At 36.3% G+C, this 15,161-nt stretch overlaps 2 protein-coding genes across 2 annotated transcripts; one reads left to right on the top strand and one right to left on the bottom strand.

Moving 5' to 3' along the window:
- Positions 1 to 2,054: 2,054 nt before the first annotated feature.
- Positions 2,055 to 5,385, bottom strand: LOC113685896 (uncharacterized). The gene is made up of 7 exons (XM_027203479.2): positions 4,615 to 5,385; positions 4,209 to 4,274; positions 3,907 to 4,119; positions 3,347 to 3,445; positions 3,078 to 3,162; positions 2,584 to 2,681; positions 2,055 to 2,321 (listed from the first exon to the last, which is right to left on the bottom strand). Exons 1-7 carry the CDS (start codon positions 5,157 to 5,159, stop codon positions 2,249 to 2,251), a joined length of 1,179 nt encoding a protein of 392 aa, XP_027059280.2. The 5' UTR covers positions 5,160 to 5,385; the 3' UTR covers positions 2,055 to 2,248.
- Positions 5,386 to 5,621: 236 nt separating this feature from the next.
- On the top strand, positions 5,622 to 13,644 carry LOC113686144 (uncharacterized). The gene is made up of 11 exons (XM_027203751.2): positions 5,622 to 5,910; positions 7,151 to 7,303; positions 8,233 to 8,289; positions 8,504 to 8,605; positions 8,883 to 8,965; positions 9,228 to 9,302; positions 9,697 to 9,739; positions 10,511 to 10,591; positions 11,210 to 11,317; positions 11,802 to 11,926; positions 12,180 to 13,644. Exons 1-11 carry the CDS (start codon positions 5,643 to 5,645, stop codon positions 12,345 to 12,347), a joined length of 1,263 nt encoding a protein of 420 aa, XP_027059552.2. The 5' UTR covers positions 5,622 to 5,642; the 3' UTR covers positions 12,348 to 13,644.
- Positions 13,645 to 15,161: the final 1,517 nt, after the last annotated feature.

Raw genomic sequence — 15,161 nt, 5'->3', positions numbered from 1 at the left:
AAAATATCTCTTATTAATTTCCTATTTCCTTCTTCCTGTTGCTGTTAGTTGTTGTAGCTTTTTTTAGCCCAACTCAGATATTATATTTCACACCCATTTGGAGCCCTCCTGATGACGTAACATAGTTACGGGGTCACTAGGTTTAATTTTTAAATGTTTTTGGATATTCAAGTAACAGATACAAAAATAAAACATTACTATGCATCAAATTTTATTAATAATTTTTCTAAAAGTCAAGAGAGTTAATTTAAAGCGCACTCTAAAACCATTGAATGTTAAAATCCTTGCGCCGTTTTGAGCCACTAATTTGCTCAAAGTTTTAGCTTCTTTTTATTGGAGGTGTTGATGATCGGTCATTTCCATTAAAAGTTTCCTTTAAAAACTGGAATTGTCGTATCGGGACATTTCATTACATCTCAATCGCACTCTTAAATGGTGAGCGTAGACTGGAAACGAGTAACTATATCCAAAATGGCTCCCAAGTGAAGTTGTGTTGGGCTGAGGTGGTTGGTGTTTTCTTCCTTTGAGCTCGAGCCAATATTGGACCATCAAACGGGAAAAAGTACATTAATAAATATATAACCAGCTCCTCACTGTTTTTAAAGACATGTCGAGATCGCAGTCCTCACCGGATATTTACAAGGTGTCTGTAACTCGGACGAGCTCCAAGAGCTTGGACGAAGAACTTCTCGAACTGTGTAATTTGAGTGGAGTCACTTTAGATCCTGATGTCTTCAAGATATTGCTGGATTTGATAAAGCTTAATGTTCCACCGCCTTCGTTAGTCACAGTTCTTAAGCAAGTCGCTTCTACTAAGGGCTATCGAAACGAAGGTCATCCCGCTTTGTCAGCAAAGTCGAGTACCGGTTCCACTAGTTCGGCAGGAAGCGCTTCAAGTTATGAGTCTTTACAGTCTTCACAAAGTACCATTGCTTCTGGAAGTAGTTTGGGATCGACTCAAAGCCCGAGACTTGAGAGAATTCCAATTTCTAGCCGTTTGAGGGAAATGAAAGCCAACGCTATGCCGCAATAGTCTGACTTTATCTTAGTATAGAGACAAACCAATGCCTAGCGTACTTTTCATCGCAAACACTAAACAAAGATTTTGTAATCCTTGCTTATTTTTTTCAGATTTTAAAACTTTTTAAATGTAAAATTAATTGTAAATGTGTCACCGCATGCAAGGTTTGGTTTAATTATCCTGAGTGTATGTTAATCTCACAAAGTGTGACTACAGTCAGACCCTGATATCTTCAAGATATCTTTGTTCCACTGCCTTCGATAGTAGCAGTCCTCAAGCAAGTGGGTACAAACATGCTTACTGTCAGTGTAGTCACTCACAGCAAATTATATGACTTCAAAGAGAAAGCAACAATTCTTTTACAACCTCTGTTATATTAGCTTGCATTGGTCCTATGCAATGACTGACATATAAACTAGATTTTACTTGGAATCATTGTTTCCTGCAACATGCTAGATCAACTTTGCTTCATCTTGAACCCCTAACAGTGACTAACAGCTAAGAATTCCCTGTAATATTACCCCTGAATCAAACATACACTTGGGTCAGAAGAATAAAGGAAATGACCACCAGCTGAAGGAGCCCTTGACTGTTAACCAAATCTACCTTGTGGGTACCATAAGAAATGTATAGAGAACAGTCTGGAGAAGTAGTGGCTCCTCACTCCGAGAGGGAATTAAGCTATAATTTCTCTTTGCATTACTGAGGGGAATGGGGGTGGGGGTGGGGGGCTGTAATGAAAATAGATCAATTTTTCAGCTGGAGGTTGTAACTTCAGCTTGGCATGATTTTGCAGAATATGGGATTCTAATTGAATTTTGTGAATGCAAATATAACAGAAAATATGAATATATGTGAGTGGGTTACACCTAACATACCCTCTAAAGCCATTTTAAGTTCTCCAATATACCTAAAAAACAGTTAGAGTGAAATGTGAGATATGTGTATATATTTCTAGTGATCAAAGTTAATTGCATGTATTTGATTTCCAAATTGTATACAACAATTTTCTCGAAAGAGAAATCATTCAGGCTTTTTTTACATAACACCTGTTTTATTGCAATTTGAAGCTGTTTCAAAGTGTAAATAAGTATATAACAGTCCAAGAAAATATTTTCCTATCATATAACAACTAATCAACTGAAATTCGCAATCTGTTACTCTCAACAAACATTGTCTAAAGTAAGCTTACAAATTATTGATAATATAAATAAATATAGTCTTTATTTATGGGTCCATATCATCATCATCTTCAAAACTGAAAGTGCTACATTCACCAACAATCTCAACATGATGAACCCTGTGAGGAATAATCAGAAATATTACATATTAAATAACAGAGTTCACATTCAATACTTACCTCTCAGTAAATATGGGTAAAACAAGCAATGGCAACACTGGTAAAATTCTTTACCTCAACTGTGTATCTCTGGTTTTCAAACTCTCAAATTTTGTAATCAGGTAGTAGTTAATTTGTTCTATTTTAAAATCATGAAGCAACTGCACAAAAAGTCAGGAAGAGAAAGATGGGTAGCATACTCACACTGCCTCTGTAAACTCACCCTTTGTCTTGAAGCTGGTCTGTCTCAGGAAGACTTTCCATGATCAGACTGCTGCATGTACTGCTACTATTACTATTTGGCAGGTCTACATTGTTTTCCTAACATGAAGAATATAAGAACACACATGCTTAGGAAACATACTTATTTACAACAACTGATAACAGGTATTTCATAAAAATTATGTAACTCATCCACCCCAGTCCACCACACCTTTCTGCATTCACATTTGATATGACAGCTTTTGTCACACCACACGAGAAACAATCAAAAACAAGTTTTTCACTGTTGAACTACAAATTTCAACTGTGTGCTTAATTTTCACCCAAGGAAGTGATTTACATGAAACTTCTCACAGTATTATCCAGCAAACTGATTGAGAAAGCTTGGTAACAGTGAAGTGAGTTACTTAAATATATGATAAGTTCTCTAAACTAATTTACAACAAAATGTATAGCAGCTGAGAAGGGAGAAGTATGCATCAGATCTCTGATTACCTGGCAAACCTCCTTGCTATCTGTTGATAAAGAAAACCCATCATCAGGACTCTTCCAAGGAACAACTGCCAAACAAGGCTTACTTCTGCAAAATAAATAAAAAAGAAATAAACTTTTGATTTCATGATGTCAGACATACACTAAGCCTAGTATAAACATGTGGAGTAACTTAAAAGGTATTAACAAGCGATTGTTATAGTTTTTCCATAAAAAATATCCCCAAAACCAAATTAGTTGCATTGAAACTGAAATAGAGATATTGAACTTACATCTGATTATAGATAGCTTCTGGAATGATTGACTCTTGTTTGGTGATAGCTTCCTTCACATGTGTCGACAAAACAAACCTTGGCAAATTGTCTTGCCGGCTGAAAAATAAAACAAACCACTAAGTAATAATATTGTAAAGTTCTGCAAAATATCCACAACTTTCAAAGAGTAGCAATGGTATTTATTTAAGGGCTTGGTATTAGAGGCCATGTACCACAGATGTTAAATGTGATGGGTGTCCTTAGACAAATAATCTTTCTGCAGAAAAATGATAAAGGAAAACTTGGACATGTCACGCAGTCAAGGTAATTGCTTATTTTTCCAAAGGTCTTTAACCCTCTACACCCTAACATCAGTATGCATATTCTCCACACTGTTCTCTATACATTTCCTAAGCTGATAGGGAGAATTTGTTTAACAATCAAGAACTTCTCTAGTTAGTAATCATTTCATTTTTTTCTCATGACCCTAGTGTTTGATTACGGGTTCAATTTAGATACTAGTCTCCCTTAGGGTAACAAAGGATTAAAATAGAGAAATAAAAATAACTTTAACTCACTTTTGCATTGCATCTGTATTTTTCACTTCATCATCATCACTGTTATTATCATTGCCTTCACATATTTGACTGTCAGAGGTGCCAACTGCCTGATTTGCCATTAAACTTTGCATGATATTTACAGGATTATTATGATCGTTACTTATCCTTAAATTGTGCATTCTTGCTGCCATTCTTTCTGACAGATACCGTTTACTTGATGGTCCCTCTTGTCTTCAATAAAAGAGATAAGTAGAACTTAATTGAGTTGACTATACCTACTTAAACAGAATTAAAGAAAATTTAAAAAAACCACTGCTTACCCATCATCACCTTTTGAAAAACTACTTTTCCGTTTTGCTTTGTGTGCATGAAAGCTTTCATTTCTCCTGCCACAGTAAAGAAAACTGTAAGGATTAAATTGTGCCAATTGTACCATATGCCCTAACATCAGTATGCATATTCCCCATACTGTTCCCTAAACATTTCCTAAGGTTCTGAAAAGGAGAATTGATTGAACAATCTAGAACTTCTTTAGTTTGTGATCATTTCTTCTATTCTCATAACCTTTAATTCAGGTTTGATGGTGATATTGTAAGGATAAATTATGTCCTTGTCACTCTTACAGGTAAAAGGGTTAAAGTGGTATTTACTTTTATTTCTTAGAGGTCATTTATACTAACTTTTTGACATTCTAAGTGTGACAACAACAACATATTATACACTTACCCCCTACCATTAAGTCCTCGGGACATCTCTACATTATTATTGCGAGAATGATGACCCTGCAATAACATTGATGTTATTGCAGGGTTACCAGAACTTGACCCTGGTGTAGGATTCGAGTATAATGAAGGAAAAGCTTGGCCTTGAAAGCTTGTACTTATGTTTTGATTGTTTGAAGTCTGTGATTCTTGTAATGGAGTGTGCATTTGTATATGCGATGTGTTCTGCGAAGGTCGCAATGAGAAGTATCTTTCAAACGGCGGTGAATTTGAGTTGCTCGATTGCTGGAAGTTTGATTGTGTCGTATCGCCTCTAGGTAACCGATTAGCTAATTCTGAATTTCTGGAAATTCCAACGCCATGAACTCTTTGTTGTGGTGGAGGAAAATGCGGACCTCGTAGAGAAAATCTCAGGTCATTGTTGGCCGTCGCATTCTGAGGTCTTAATGAAGGGTTTCTTATAGTCTCCCTTCGCTGATTCGTCGGGCCAAAGGAATCTTCGTTGTCCCAAGATATCGATCCGTAGGGTATATTGTTGTTGTTATCCATGTCCGATGATTGTCAAGAGGAGGATGAAAGCCAGTCGTTTAAAAACCCCTTGTTCATTAAAAAGCTGGCCTAATTAATATCCAGGGAAAGAGATGTTGTCCTCGAAACTTGCTTGACTCATCACCGAAGCTAAATCTTCTTATTAATTTGGAAAGGTAAATCCTCCATTGTGCTTCATATCTAGGTCGTGTAAGAAATTTCAAATAGTCGCACGCAAAATAAATCGATTTTGTTAGGGAGGGGAGGGTGAAAGGAGCACTTTTGATCTCCACTAAACGTAAATTATCTCTCATAGAGGATGAAAAAATATAATTTCAACTTGTTTATCAAATAGAAAAAAACAATTTGATTTACGCACTATAATTCATACTCGGATTTTTACTTCAGAAATTCCACTTGTCTTAATTCTCCCCATAGGGATCCCCTACACGAAGAAGTCAAAAGATTTCCTCTGTCTAACTGCGGGCTCGTGAGACATCCAACATGGCCGCAAAGATGGCGGCCTTATTTCGTTGTTATAGAGTTTCTTTGGCTTGTCGGCCTGTAGTTACGGACGAAATTAATTTTTTAATGCGGAGACAATGTGCATCATTCTCACGCAGATGTGATTTAAATTGCTTAGCGACAGAAAATGGCATTTCACCCATATCGAAAAATACATTTGGATACCAACAGACCTCACTTGTGGGATTGCAGGAGAAGAGATTTTTTACATCTTCCTCCGTCACTCCTAATGATAACCCACAAATAAGTAAGTCATAAACGTGGCTGTTTTTAATATTATAAAATGCAAATAACTTTTAAGAGAAGGTAAGTTACCATTTCCTCCCAAAAGCCATGCTTAATCGCTTCTCATTCCACACGACCTTAGTGGGTGTTGGGGAGGCGTGTTCAAGTGGGTTAGGGTCTAGTGCAGTGGACAACAATTGGGTTCATAAAAAAGTAATTTAATGATGCTTTGATTTAGCCTTAATACTGCTTTCACTTCCTTGCTTCTAAGTAAAACAATCACCTAAAATAAGCACCCAAACCCCGGTTTGCAGAGGGTGGGGGGAGTGCAGGTACAATCTTTTCCCAAAGTACTCTGTAGGAATGTGGGAGACGTGTTTGCTTAATGAATAGTGTGCTGGACTCTGGGTTGAGAGGTCTCAAGACTTGGCTGGGTAATTGTGTTGTGTTCTTGGGCAAAACACTTCAGTCTCATATTGCCTCTCCCCACTCAGGAGTATAAATGGGTATTAGTGGAGTGTAAGGGAGGCCTGATGAAGTGCTGGAGGGTAGCCTTGTGGTGGACCAGCATCCCATGCACTGGAGAGAAATAGTCTTAGTCCCTTTAAGTATTAAAACCAGGAATAAACTGAGTGAAGACTTTACTGTATTATTTACTCATTCTGAATTCCAGAATCAGAGAATTCATTTTTGTGCCCAGTAGCTTTGAAGCTAAATGTACATAGACCAGTATATTTTAAGTGCTGTGTACTTGGCTTAAAATGGCTCTGCATGCGTGAGAATGATTGTCCTTTTTTTTCATGTTTGCAGTCTTGGCCAAACCTGATTTTCACTTGTATTTCCTACAACTGGCATCAGTTGTTTAGAGTACCTGATTATTAGAAGGCTTTTAAATTTATTCTTGTCTGCATCCCTGTATGTATATGAAAAAAATTAACCTATCAGATGAGCCCTATGAGCCTCTAGAAAAACCCCTAACCCCTCAACTCCCATGAGTGACCAAGACAGAATTTCTCCTTACAATATCAATACAAAATCAATGATATCAGTGACGATGATAAAGGAAAATGTCAATTAGGGGATTACTAGCTGATTCATTACCAAATTCTCCAAACTAATATCATAAGAATTGTTTGACAGTAAGGAGAATCACTGTAATAAAAAAATGTAAAAAACTTTCAGGAGCTTGTGATGACTATTTTTAATTAATTTTGTATTTAGAAGGTTTTAGGTTACCTGATTACTTCTTTGGTCTCTTGCAGCATTTGAAAGCCTTTCCGATCTGATAAAAGACAAACTACAAGAATCCCTTAATCATGATTCCTTGGCAACACACTTGAAAGTTCTTGAAGCCTTGATCAAGCATTGGAAAGGGGAAGTGCTATCTGTGTCTGTCACAAGAACAGCAGCAGAATGTAAGTCTCCATCATTGTTAGATTGTAAGACCTTGTTTATTGAAAAAAAAATCATATTATAATATTATATTTGATATGAACCATGACTTTCTATCATAGTATTATATGATAAATTATGCACAAATCTTGATTGGTTCTTGCTGATAAGATATTGATGGGCAGATGCATAGATGACTTCACTTTTAACAACATTTTGCTTTTTTATCATGTAAAACAAAGAGTTTCCATGTTGCTGTGAGTCTGTACAGTAATAGATCACAGAAGATGTGAAAATGTGGGAAGGACATCAGTGATGTATTTGGCTGCACCTTGTGTGAAGTTTTTGTTCTTACCACATTTTGAAGTCTTCTGTTATCTATTACTGAACACTGCTTGGCAACATGGATCTATTTGTTAATAAACCCTTTAACTCCCAGATCAAATTTGTAATTCTCCTTACTGTCAACCATACAATTCTTATGATGTTAATCCAGAGAATTTTATTAGTATTGGATCAACGAGAATTATCTCCAAATTGATATTTTTCTTAGTTCTCATCATCAGGTTGATATGGTACTGATATTGTAAGGAGAAATTCTGTCCTGGTCACTCTAGAGAGTTGAAGGGTTAAGCTATGATCATACTAACAAATAACAGCAAGTGGTTTATGTACCATGAACTAGCAATCCATGGATGCTATTTTCTGCAAGTAGCTGCAAGGAAGAGTTGAAAATGTTCTTGAATCAACTAGATTTGACTCAAATTGGATGATTCATGCCCTTAAAAGTCGACACATCATACCAGAAGTCAATTTGCAAGACACTTATATTATATTCCACAACTTGCTACGAGGGAGGGTTGAAAATGTTGAAATGTTGAAAATGGAATTGTGTGTGGACTTTGTATAAATTTTATGATATTGAGTTACCTTGAAATTTTTATTATTTCAGTATCTTCAGAGGAAGTTTATAGACTGGCATCACTTATCTTTGAAACCCAAGAATCAGGTGTGATAGAGAAATTTGTGAACTTTAAATATTTGTTATCACAATTGCATTGTACCATAGGAAACTCTAGAAAATCCAATGTACTTCATCAGTGTAAGGAGTTGGAGGTCTTAGTGCCACTATCTACCTATTCCCCAGAGGCTTAAAGCAATGTTAGCAAGTTGTACTAACAAGCCATACAAATACTAAATGTCTGATATTACTCTGTTTATAGTTGGAAAGGATGCAGTTGAATTGGCTGCTCCATTGTTCAGATTTTCTGCAATGGCTGGAAATCCAGATGGAATGTATAGCTATGCAAAACTCCTGGAAACAGGTTGAGTACTCTTATCTGGATAATAATATTTGTATTCACTATGCTTGTGACATAATTAAGTATGATGTTAAGAGAGGTCTTCCTAGCATAGAGTGGTTGTCCCTTTTTTCTTTCTTTGATTTTATATCATTCATTTTCTCTTTCTTTTTATTTCATTCTATCCCATCTTGTCCCATCTTATCTCATCTGACCTCATCTCATTTCCTTTCACCATATCCCTTCTCATTTCAGTTTGTTTTATTTGTGCTTTATATTTCTTTTATCTGCATTTTCTCAGGAGAGGGTGGAGTAGAAAGAGACCCCATTGAGGCTGGAAAGCTTTTCTCAGAACTTGCAGACCAAGGTCATCCATTTGCTCAGGTTAAAGGCTTTATATAGATTATGGCATAATTTAATCCAGTTTAATTTTAAAACATTAATGGAGTGTATGAGGAATTAGGGAGGTTTCTAGAGTACATTAGCAAGTGCTCATGCTTTTTCAGCTTTGCTGCTTTCCTTACTTTTTTTCCTTCCCTTTCCCACACATTTGGAGATGTATTCATCCCACACACATTTTTTTAAAGTCATGATTACAGGTGCCCAGGTCTGACAAAACATTTAATTACTTTTCTTTTCTTTTCAGTTTACTTTAGCACATTTTTATCACAATGGAATTGGAATGAAAAAAGATTTACAGATGGCCCTTGAGCTTTATGAGGTACCATTCTACTGTGCTTGTTCTACCATTTCAATGTTGCATTGATATAATGTCATTGTGTAAATTGATAGTTTGTGCTCATCATTTTAAATATTCTGGTCAGATCTCAAATTTAGAAATCAAAAAAGTTTTACAAAGAAAAATTTGAAATGGAAACATTTTCAATTTTAAATTAATAAGTATTTTGAACCCTCAAGTCTTCAGTTAACAGTTTGTACTTTTTAATTGCGCCCTTGTTTTGTCTAAAATTTACATGATGTGGCCTGTTTTTAGGATATATATATAAGAAAGTATTGAAATTCTCTGCATAGGAAAATTTTTTTTAAAATTTTGTTTTTGTTGAGAACAAATTAAGTTGACACATGTGATGTGTTAATCCTCTTCTTAATTTCAGGCCAGTGCAAAGAAGGGTGTGAGAGAAGCTAACACTATGATAGGTATGTACACAAATGACCACAGTTACATGTTAGAGCAAAACTTAAATTATTTGCTGAACTCAATAGGGCTCTGGGCTTATTGTGTATCAAGCTGGATTTTGCATTTAACCCTTCATCTTCCAGAAGTGATTAGCAAGTATTTTCTCCCTATGGTGTCTATACATTATCCAGCAAACAGATAATGAGAATACTCAAAATTATCAAGTAGGAGTTGTTATATTGATCTAATGTCAAATTCTCTGACTTTTTTGCAAGGAAATGTGTAGTAGCTAGCGAGGAGAATTAGCAATCAGATCTTGGAAGTTAAAGGGTTAAGTCCTTTGTACTCATGATTATGGGCCAGATTTCAGTGTTGTTCCCTGGGTCTTTTCCTTTCCTCCTTTTCAGCTACTGATCTTTTCTCCTCTTTTCCTCCTTCACCCCACCAGTGTGCACCCCAGGCAGCAATATACCGCTAGTTACTGGGGGTGTATCGCTGTCTGTAAGACTTATCACCACCCACTGATTAGCCTGTTAGCAGGCTCTCCTGTTCAGGTTTTGCTGCCACCTATTAAACCATCAGCAGCCGCTTATGTTAAAGGTTATTGAAACCCCCAACCCCAAGAACCTGGGAAATAAGCTCATGAGGTCTCTGATTTTGATGACATAAGTAGTTCACTCTAATTCTACACAAGAACAAAATTTATTAAATTTAATAAAAAACATGATGTACATTTGATATTCGTTTATTAAATTTATTAAAAAACATGATGTGCATTTAATTTTTTTAAGGAAACATGTATACTACTGGAGAGATAGGAAAGGTAGATCTAACAAAGGCAGCCAAGTATTTTACAAAAGCTGCTGAAAAAGGTTTGTTTTTATATGAATTATGAATTACATGTTAAGCTTTTTGCAGAGAGATGAAAAACTGACGAAAGAATTTTCTTATTGGACAGTTTATGATATAAAAGGATGGTGTATCATATGAAAGGCACACGACTGGTGTGCGCACATGTCTTGTGGAATCATTGAATTTGTGGTTTAGTAATAGCCCTGAATCAAGTATTAAGGTCACTAGAACAATGGGAACAATCACCAACCAGAGAGACTCTTGATTGTTAAACAAACTCCCCTTGAGCTTTCAGCATCTTAGGGAATGTATAGAGAATAGTGTGGAGATTATGCATACAGATATTAGGGTGTAAAGGGTTAAGGATTTATTTGTTTGTCATTCAAGGAGGAGTATTGAATAAGGCCAAAATAGGGGAAGATGCAAGTTAGCCTTGCAAGGCAGGAAAGACCTTGTGAAACCCTTTCCGGTAATTTTATTACTTAGAAATGTGTAAGTCTGTTTGAGAAAGAGAGAGAGAGTGTGGCCTGGGAGAGAGTGTGGACTGAATTGTATCTTCAGTGTTTTGGTATTGGAGTTATCATGAGGTGAAAAGCTTCCCTGATTTTGAAACTATAAAGTGGTCCACTTTCATTAAGGTGATGTGCCAGCTCTCATGTCACTTGGTGCATTTTACAGTCAAGGCACTGGTGTAGAAAAGAATTTTCAAAAGTCATTCAAGTGCTACAAAGCAGCAGCTGACCAAGGTACATATGTCATAAGCTTAAATTCTGCAATGTGGTAAGGGCAAAAACATACTTAGTGTAACATAACCATGTTATTTTTGGTTTGTGTGTTGTCTTGTAGTCTGTCTGTTTGTCAGTCTGTCAATCAGTTATTTACAATTATGATAGTAAATCAGTCTGTCAGTGCAACAGTAAGTCAGTCTGTAGATCAGGGAGTCAGTCAGTCAGTCAGTTAGTCAGTCAGTCATCATCTATCAACCAGTCTGTGAGTCAGTTGACTAGCAGTTCAGAAGTCTGCATGATTATTTTACAATTCCACCATCCATCCATCTATTAGCTGGTCTGTCAATTAACGATTGATTAATTAAGGTATTTACCAAGTTTTTTCACCTCTTGAATGGGGCTTCTATGTACTCTTCTTTGTCTGATGAGGCTTTATTCTCCACAAGAAGAAGAAGGAACAATGATAGTAACTATAATAATGCTGATGATGTCTGCTCACCAGGCCACCTAACAGCCCAGTACAATGTTGGAGTCAACTATTTTGCTGGAAAAGGAGTTGAGAATGACATGAAGAAAGCAGCTTATTACTTTAACCTTGCTGCTCAACAAGGACACGTGTTTGCTCAGGTATATTGATACACCAATAATCACCCAGTTTAAAGATCACCAAAAGAGTTGTATCAGATGAACTTTTCTCTTGATTTGGGAGACGTACTGAGTGAAGGGTCTGACATAAGGAAGTTAAAATTAAAGAAGTTAAAAACTTTATTGTTAAGTTGCAACTTGCTGTTGAGATCATAGTTCAATTCTTCCTTAAAATATCCATGGATTTCTAGATGGATAGGGCACGGATTTGTTCCCTTCTTGTTTTCTGTTGTAGATCAATCTTGGAAACATGTATTACTTTGGATATGGTGTAGAGAAAAACTGGGAGAAATCAAGACAGCTTTACAAGGATGCGGCAAAAAGCAACCAACATGCTGAGCTTTTGCTTCAAGAACTTGAGCATGAAATGGAGAACCTGGACAAAAATGATGACCCTTATTAGTCACGGTAAAAATGAGTAAAAACGTTTTAGGTGACATCACTGAATTGTGAAGCAGGGTTTGCAGAACGTTTGTCACCTTGTTTAAAGTGATCTGAGGAATAGATTGTGGGTGGAAAACGAGGTTATTCAGGTGTTAACTGGAACTGGGAATCAAACAGCTCAAGTGTCTCTGTGAACCTAATTGAAGTCCAGGATTAAGTGAACAGGTGCATTATCCGGTTAAATGACGCCAAGGGATATCAGCTGTGTCTCAAGGAGTAGACATGTTGCCAGGCAACAATGTAATTAACTTTAAAATGGTAAATCATTAATTTGTGAAAAAACATTCCTTCATGCACAGACTGTATAAACTCTCGTGTGAGATGAGCATAGGTTATATACTTGAGGAGGAAAAAGCCATGCATATGTGGAACTGTAGGGCTTTCTGATATTTTGCCAACCTTGACTTGGTATTTGAGAAGTGCTTCAAGTATGTAATTATAATATGTGAACATCAGAGTGGAAAGAAAGGAAAGCTTAGAATATAGAGGAGAAAGTGATGGGAATGTTGGTTCTTATCATAATGTAATTCCTAATGAAAAAAAAGTTTACTTATTTGCTTAATTTTCATGATCAGACAATTTAAGAGAGGTGCAAGTTCTACGTCACTGGTTCAAAGTATTTGAATTCTGTCCAGATGATAAAAGTGTCTAAATTCAATTTTATACAATTTCTCGTTAGCAAAAAATTATACAATTCAACCTTGGAAGTGTGATGTTCTGACTTTTTCCTCTTTTTGATTACAAAAGGCAGCAGCAAAATTGTGAGTATGAACACCTAGTTCATTCAGCTACCTCAGATGGGTCACGCCCTTTATTGCCCTTCTAATTTTCCGTCCCTTTGAGTTAGGAGTAAAAAATTCGTACTCTTTGGATTAATACTGAGTCAGTCTTATTATATATTTGGAAAATCATCATTTCACTTGACCCAGACGAAAACAGTCGACTGTCAAAGGTTTTCGTCTTCATCTGAAAGAGAAGCCACGTTACAGGAAATCTACTTGTGCGCGGTATGTACTCCTAACTTGTTTTATTATTTCGCCTCTAAAGAAGGCCTTCACATGTTTTTGAAAAAATTGAAACCGATTTTCAATACAGCAGTATTGCAAGCATAACATACCCTGACGTGATGCGTAAGATAAGGTGCTTTGTAGAAGTTGTTCATGAGGAGTGAACCGAAAAAGCTTTACAATTGAAGAGTACAAGTCATTATAATTTTGATATTCTTTTTATGTGAAATATTAAATAATCTCTCTCTCTCACAGAGTCTCTTTCTTTAGAGTGAAAGTCGACAGTAATTACAATTTAAGTATGCGCTTCGCTTTGTGTACGATGCCCCGTGTTTCATAACCATCACGTTTCATTGATTGGTCTCATTTATTTCGTCTTTGCTTCAATTTCTTCTGGTGTATTTTTGTTTCTTTTTTTCTGTTTGTCGGGTTTCAAATGAAAGCCCCACCCTCCCCTCTCCCCCCTTCCCCTGTATGTCTCACCTATTGAATCGACCCTGTGCATAATTAGCTATTTTATCTGCGTTGCAAATGGTTTTCTCGTTGAGCTCATTTAGTATGCAGTTGCACCATTACGTTTGCGAAGAGTTAAAAAAATATGGCGTTGTTCGTTGAAAATACGCCGACCGCTTGGTTGTTGCTGAACATGAAGCAGACAGAGAACCGTTCCCATGCAGCTTTGAGTCTCTTCGTTCGGAAGAAAAGTCGTCAACACGTGAATTTGGGAAAGACTGCAAACGCTTTAACGACTTAAAGTGAGGACGAAAGTGGCATGGCTTCTTCGTTTTGGTATGTCGTCGAATTGTGTTTTATATTGTATAGAACATAATAAGAATTGTTACGACTATATGGTGGAATATGCCAAATTTTTTTAAGTAAGCAGATATTTCTCCTTTCCATAGAGAGTTTGTGAATGACCTCATGGGTTAGATTTATACTCCTATTTTCTTACTTTACCCAAGGAATATGTTCTTACAGTGATGAGGAGTTCACTCCGTTGGGATTATCTCTGATATAAACTACATAAGTACCGACTTTTTTTCAAGGTTTATTATTGAGATAAATATTCGGACTTTAAAATAACTCGGCTAAAATAAATTTTTGCTTCGGGTTTCCTAAACCAAGACATTGTCAGCTTTAATTTCCTTCAATAGTTTCCTACTGTACCCACACGTACAAGTTACGTCGAGTATAAAAGACTTCCAGCAAACACAGATGTTCTGAATGGTGTGATTGCTCCAGCGTATTCATTTTCAAAAGTGTTGGGCGTGTAAATATCAAAATTTGTAAACTTTGGTAAATGTATTGTTTATTCGTTGAAATTTCAGGGGCTAATCAAGGTCTCTATAGTACCATTACGATAAAAACTAGCTGTGACATTATTTCTCGTAAATCTAACAAGCTTTTCTATATCCTTTATTGCCAGGATTCTATACATATAGTTCCTTCGATTGTCACTTCAAGTTAAAAAGTGGTTGAACTGAATCAATGGGCAAGCGAATGGATTGAAATCGAACTGGCAGATGAACTGAAAACAAATTGGAAAATGGACATGTGACTAGAGTGGAGTTAAAGTGGATATGGACAAGTATATGGAATGAAATCAAGCGTTCACGTTTCAAAGGTAGAAAAGTAAACTAGATCAGCTTAAACATAAAAAATTAAGCCGCGAGGGTGCATTTTAAACGCAATTATTCCGCTCAGTTACAACCAATTTTGGAAGATTTCAAAGCGATTTGGACGATTTGTTTAAAAAATTTGCGGTT

This window comes from Pocillopora damicornis, chromosome 12, assembly GCF_964200805.1.
Source record: "Pocillopora damicornis chromosome 12, jaPocDami1.2, whole genome shotgun sequence".
NCBI classification, from domain to species: domain Eukaryota; kingdom Metazoa; phylum Cnidaria; class Anthozoa; order Scleractinia; family Pocilloporidae; genus Pocillopora; species Pocillopora damicornis.
This window is presented reverse-complemented; position numbering and strand designations above follow the sequence as displayed.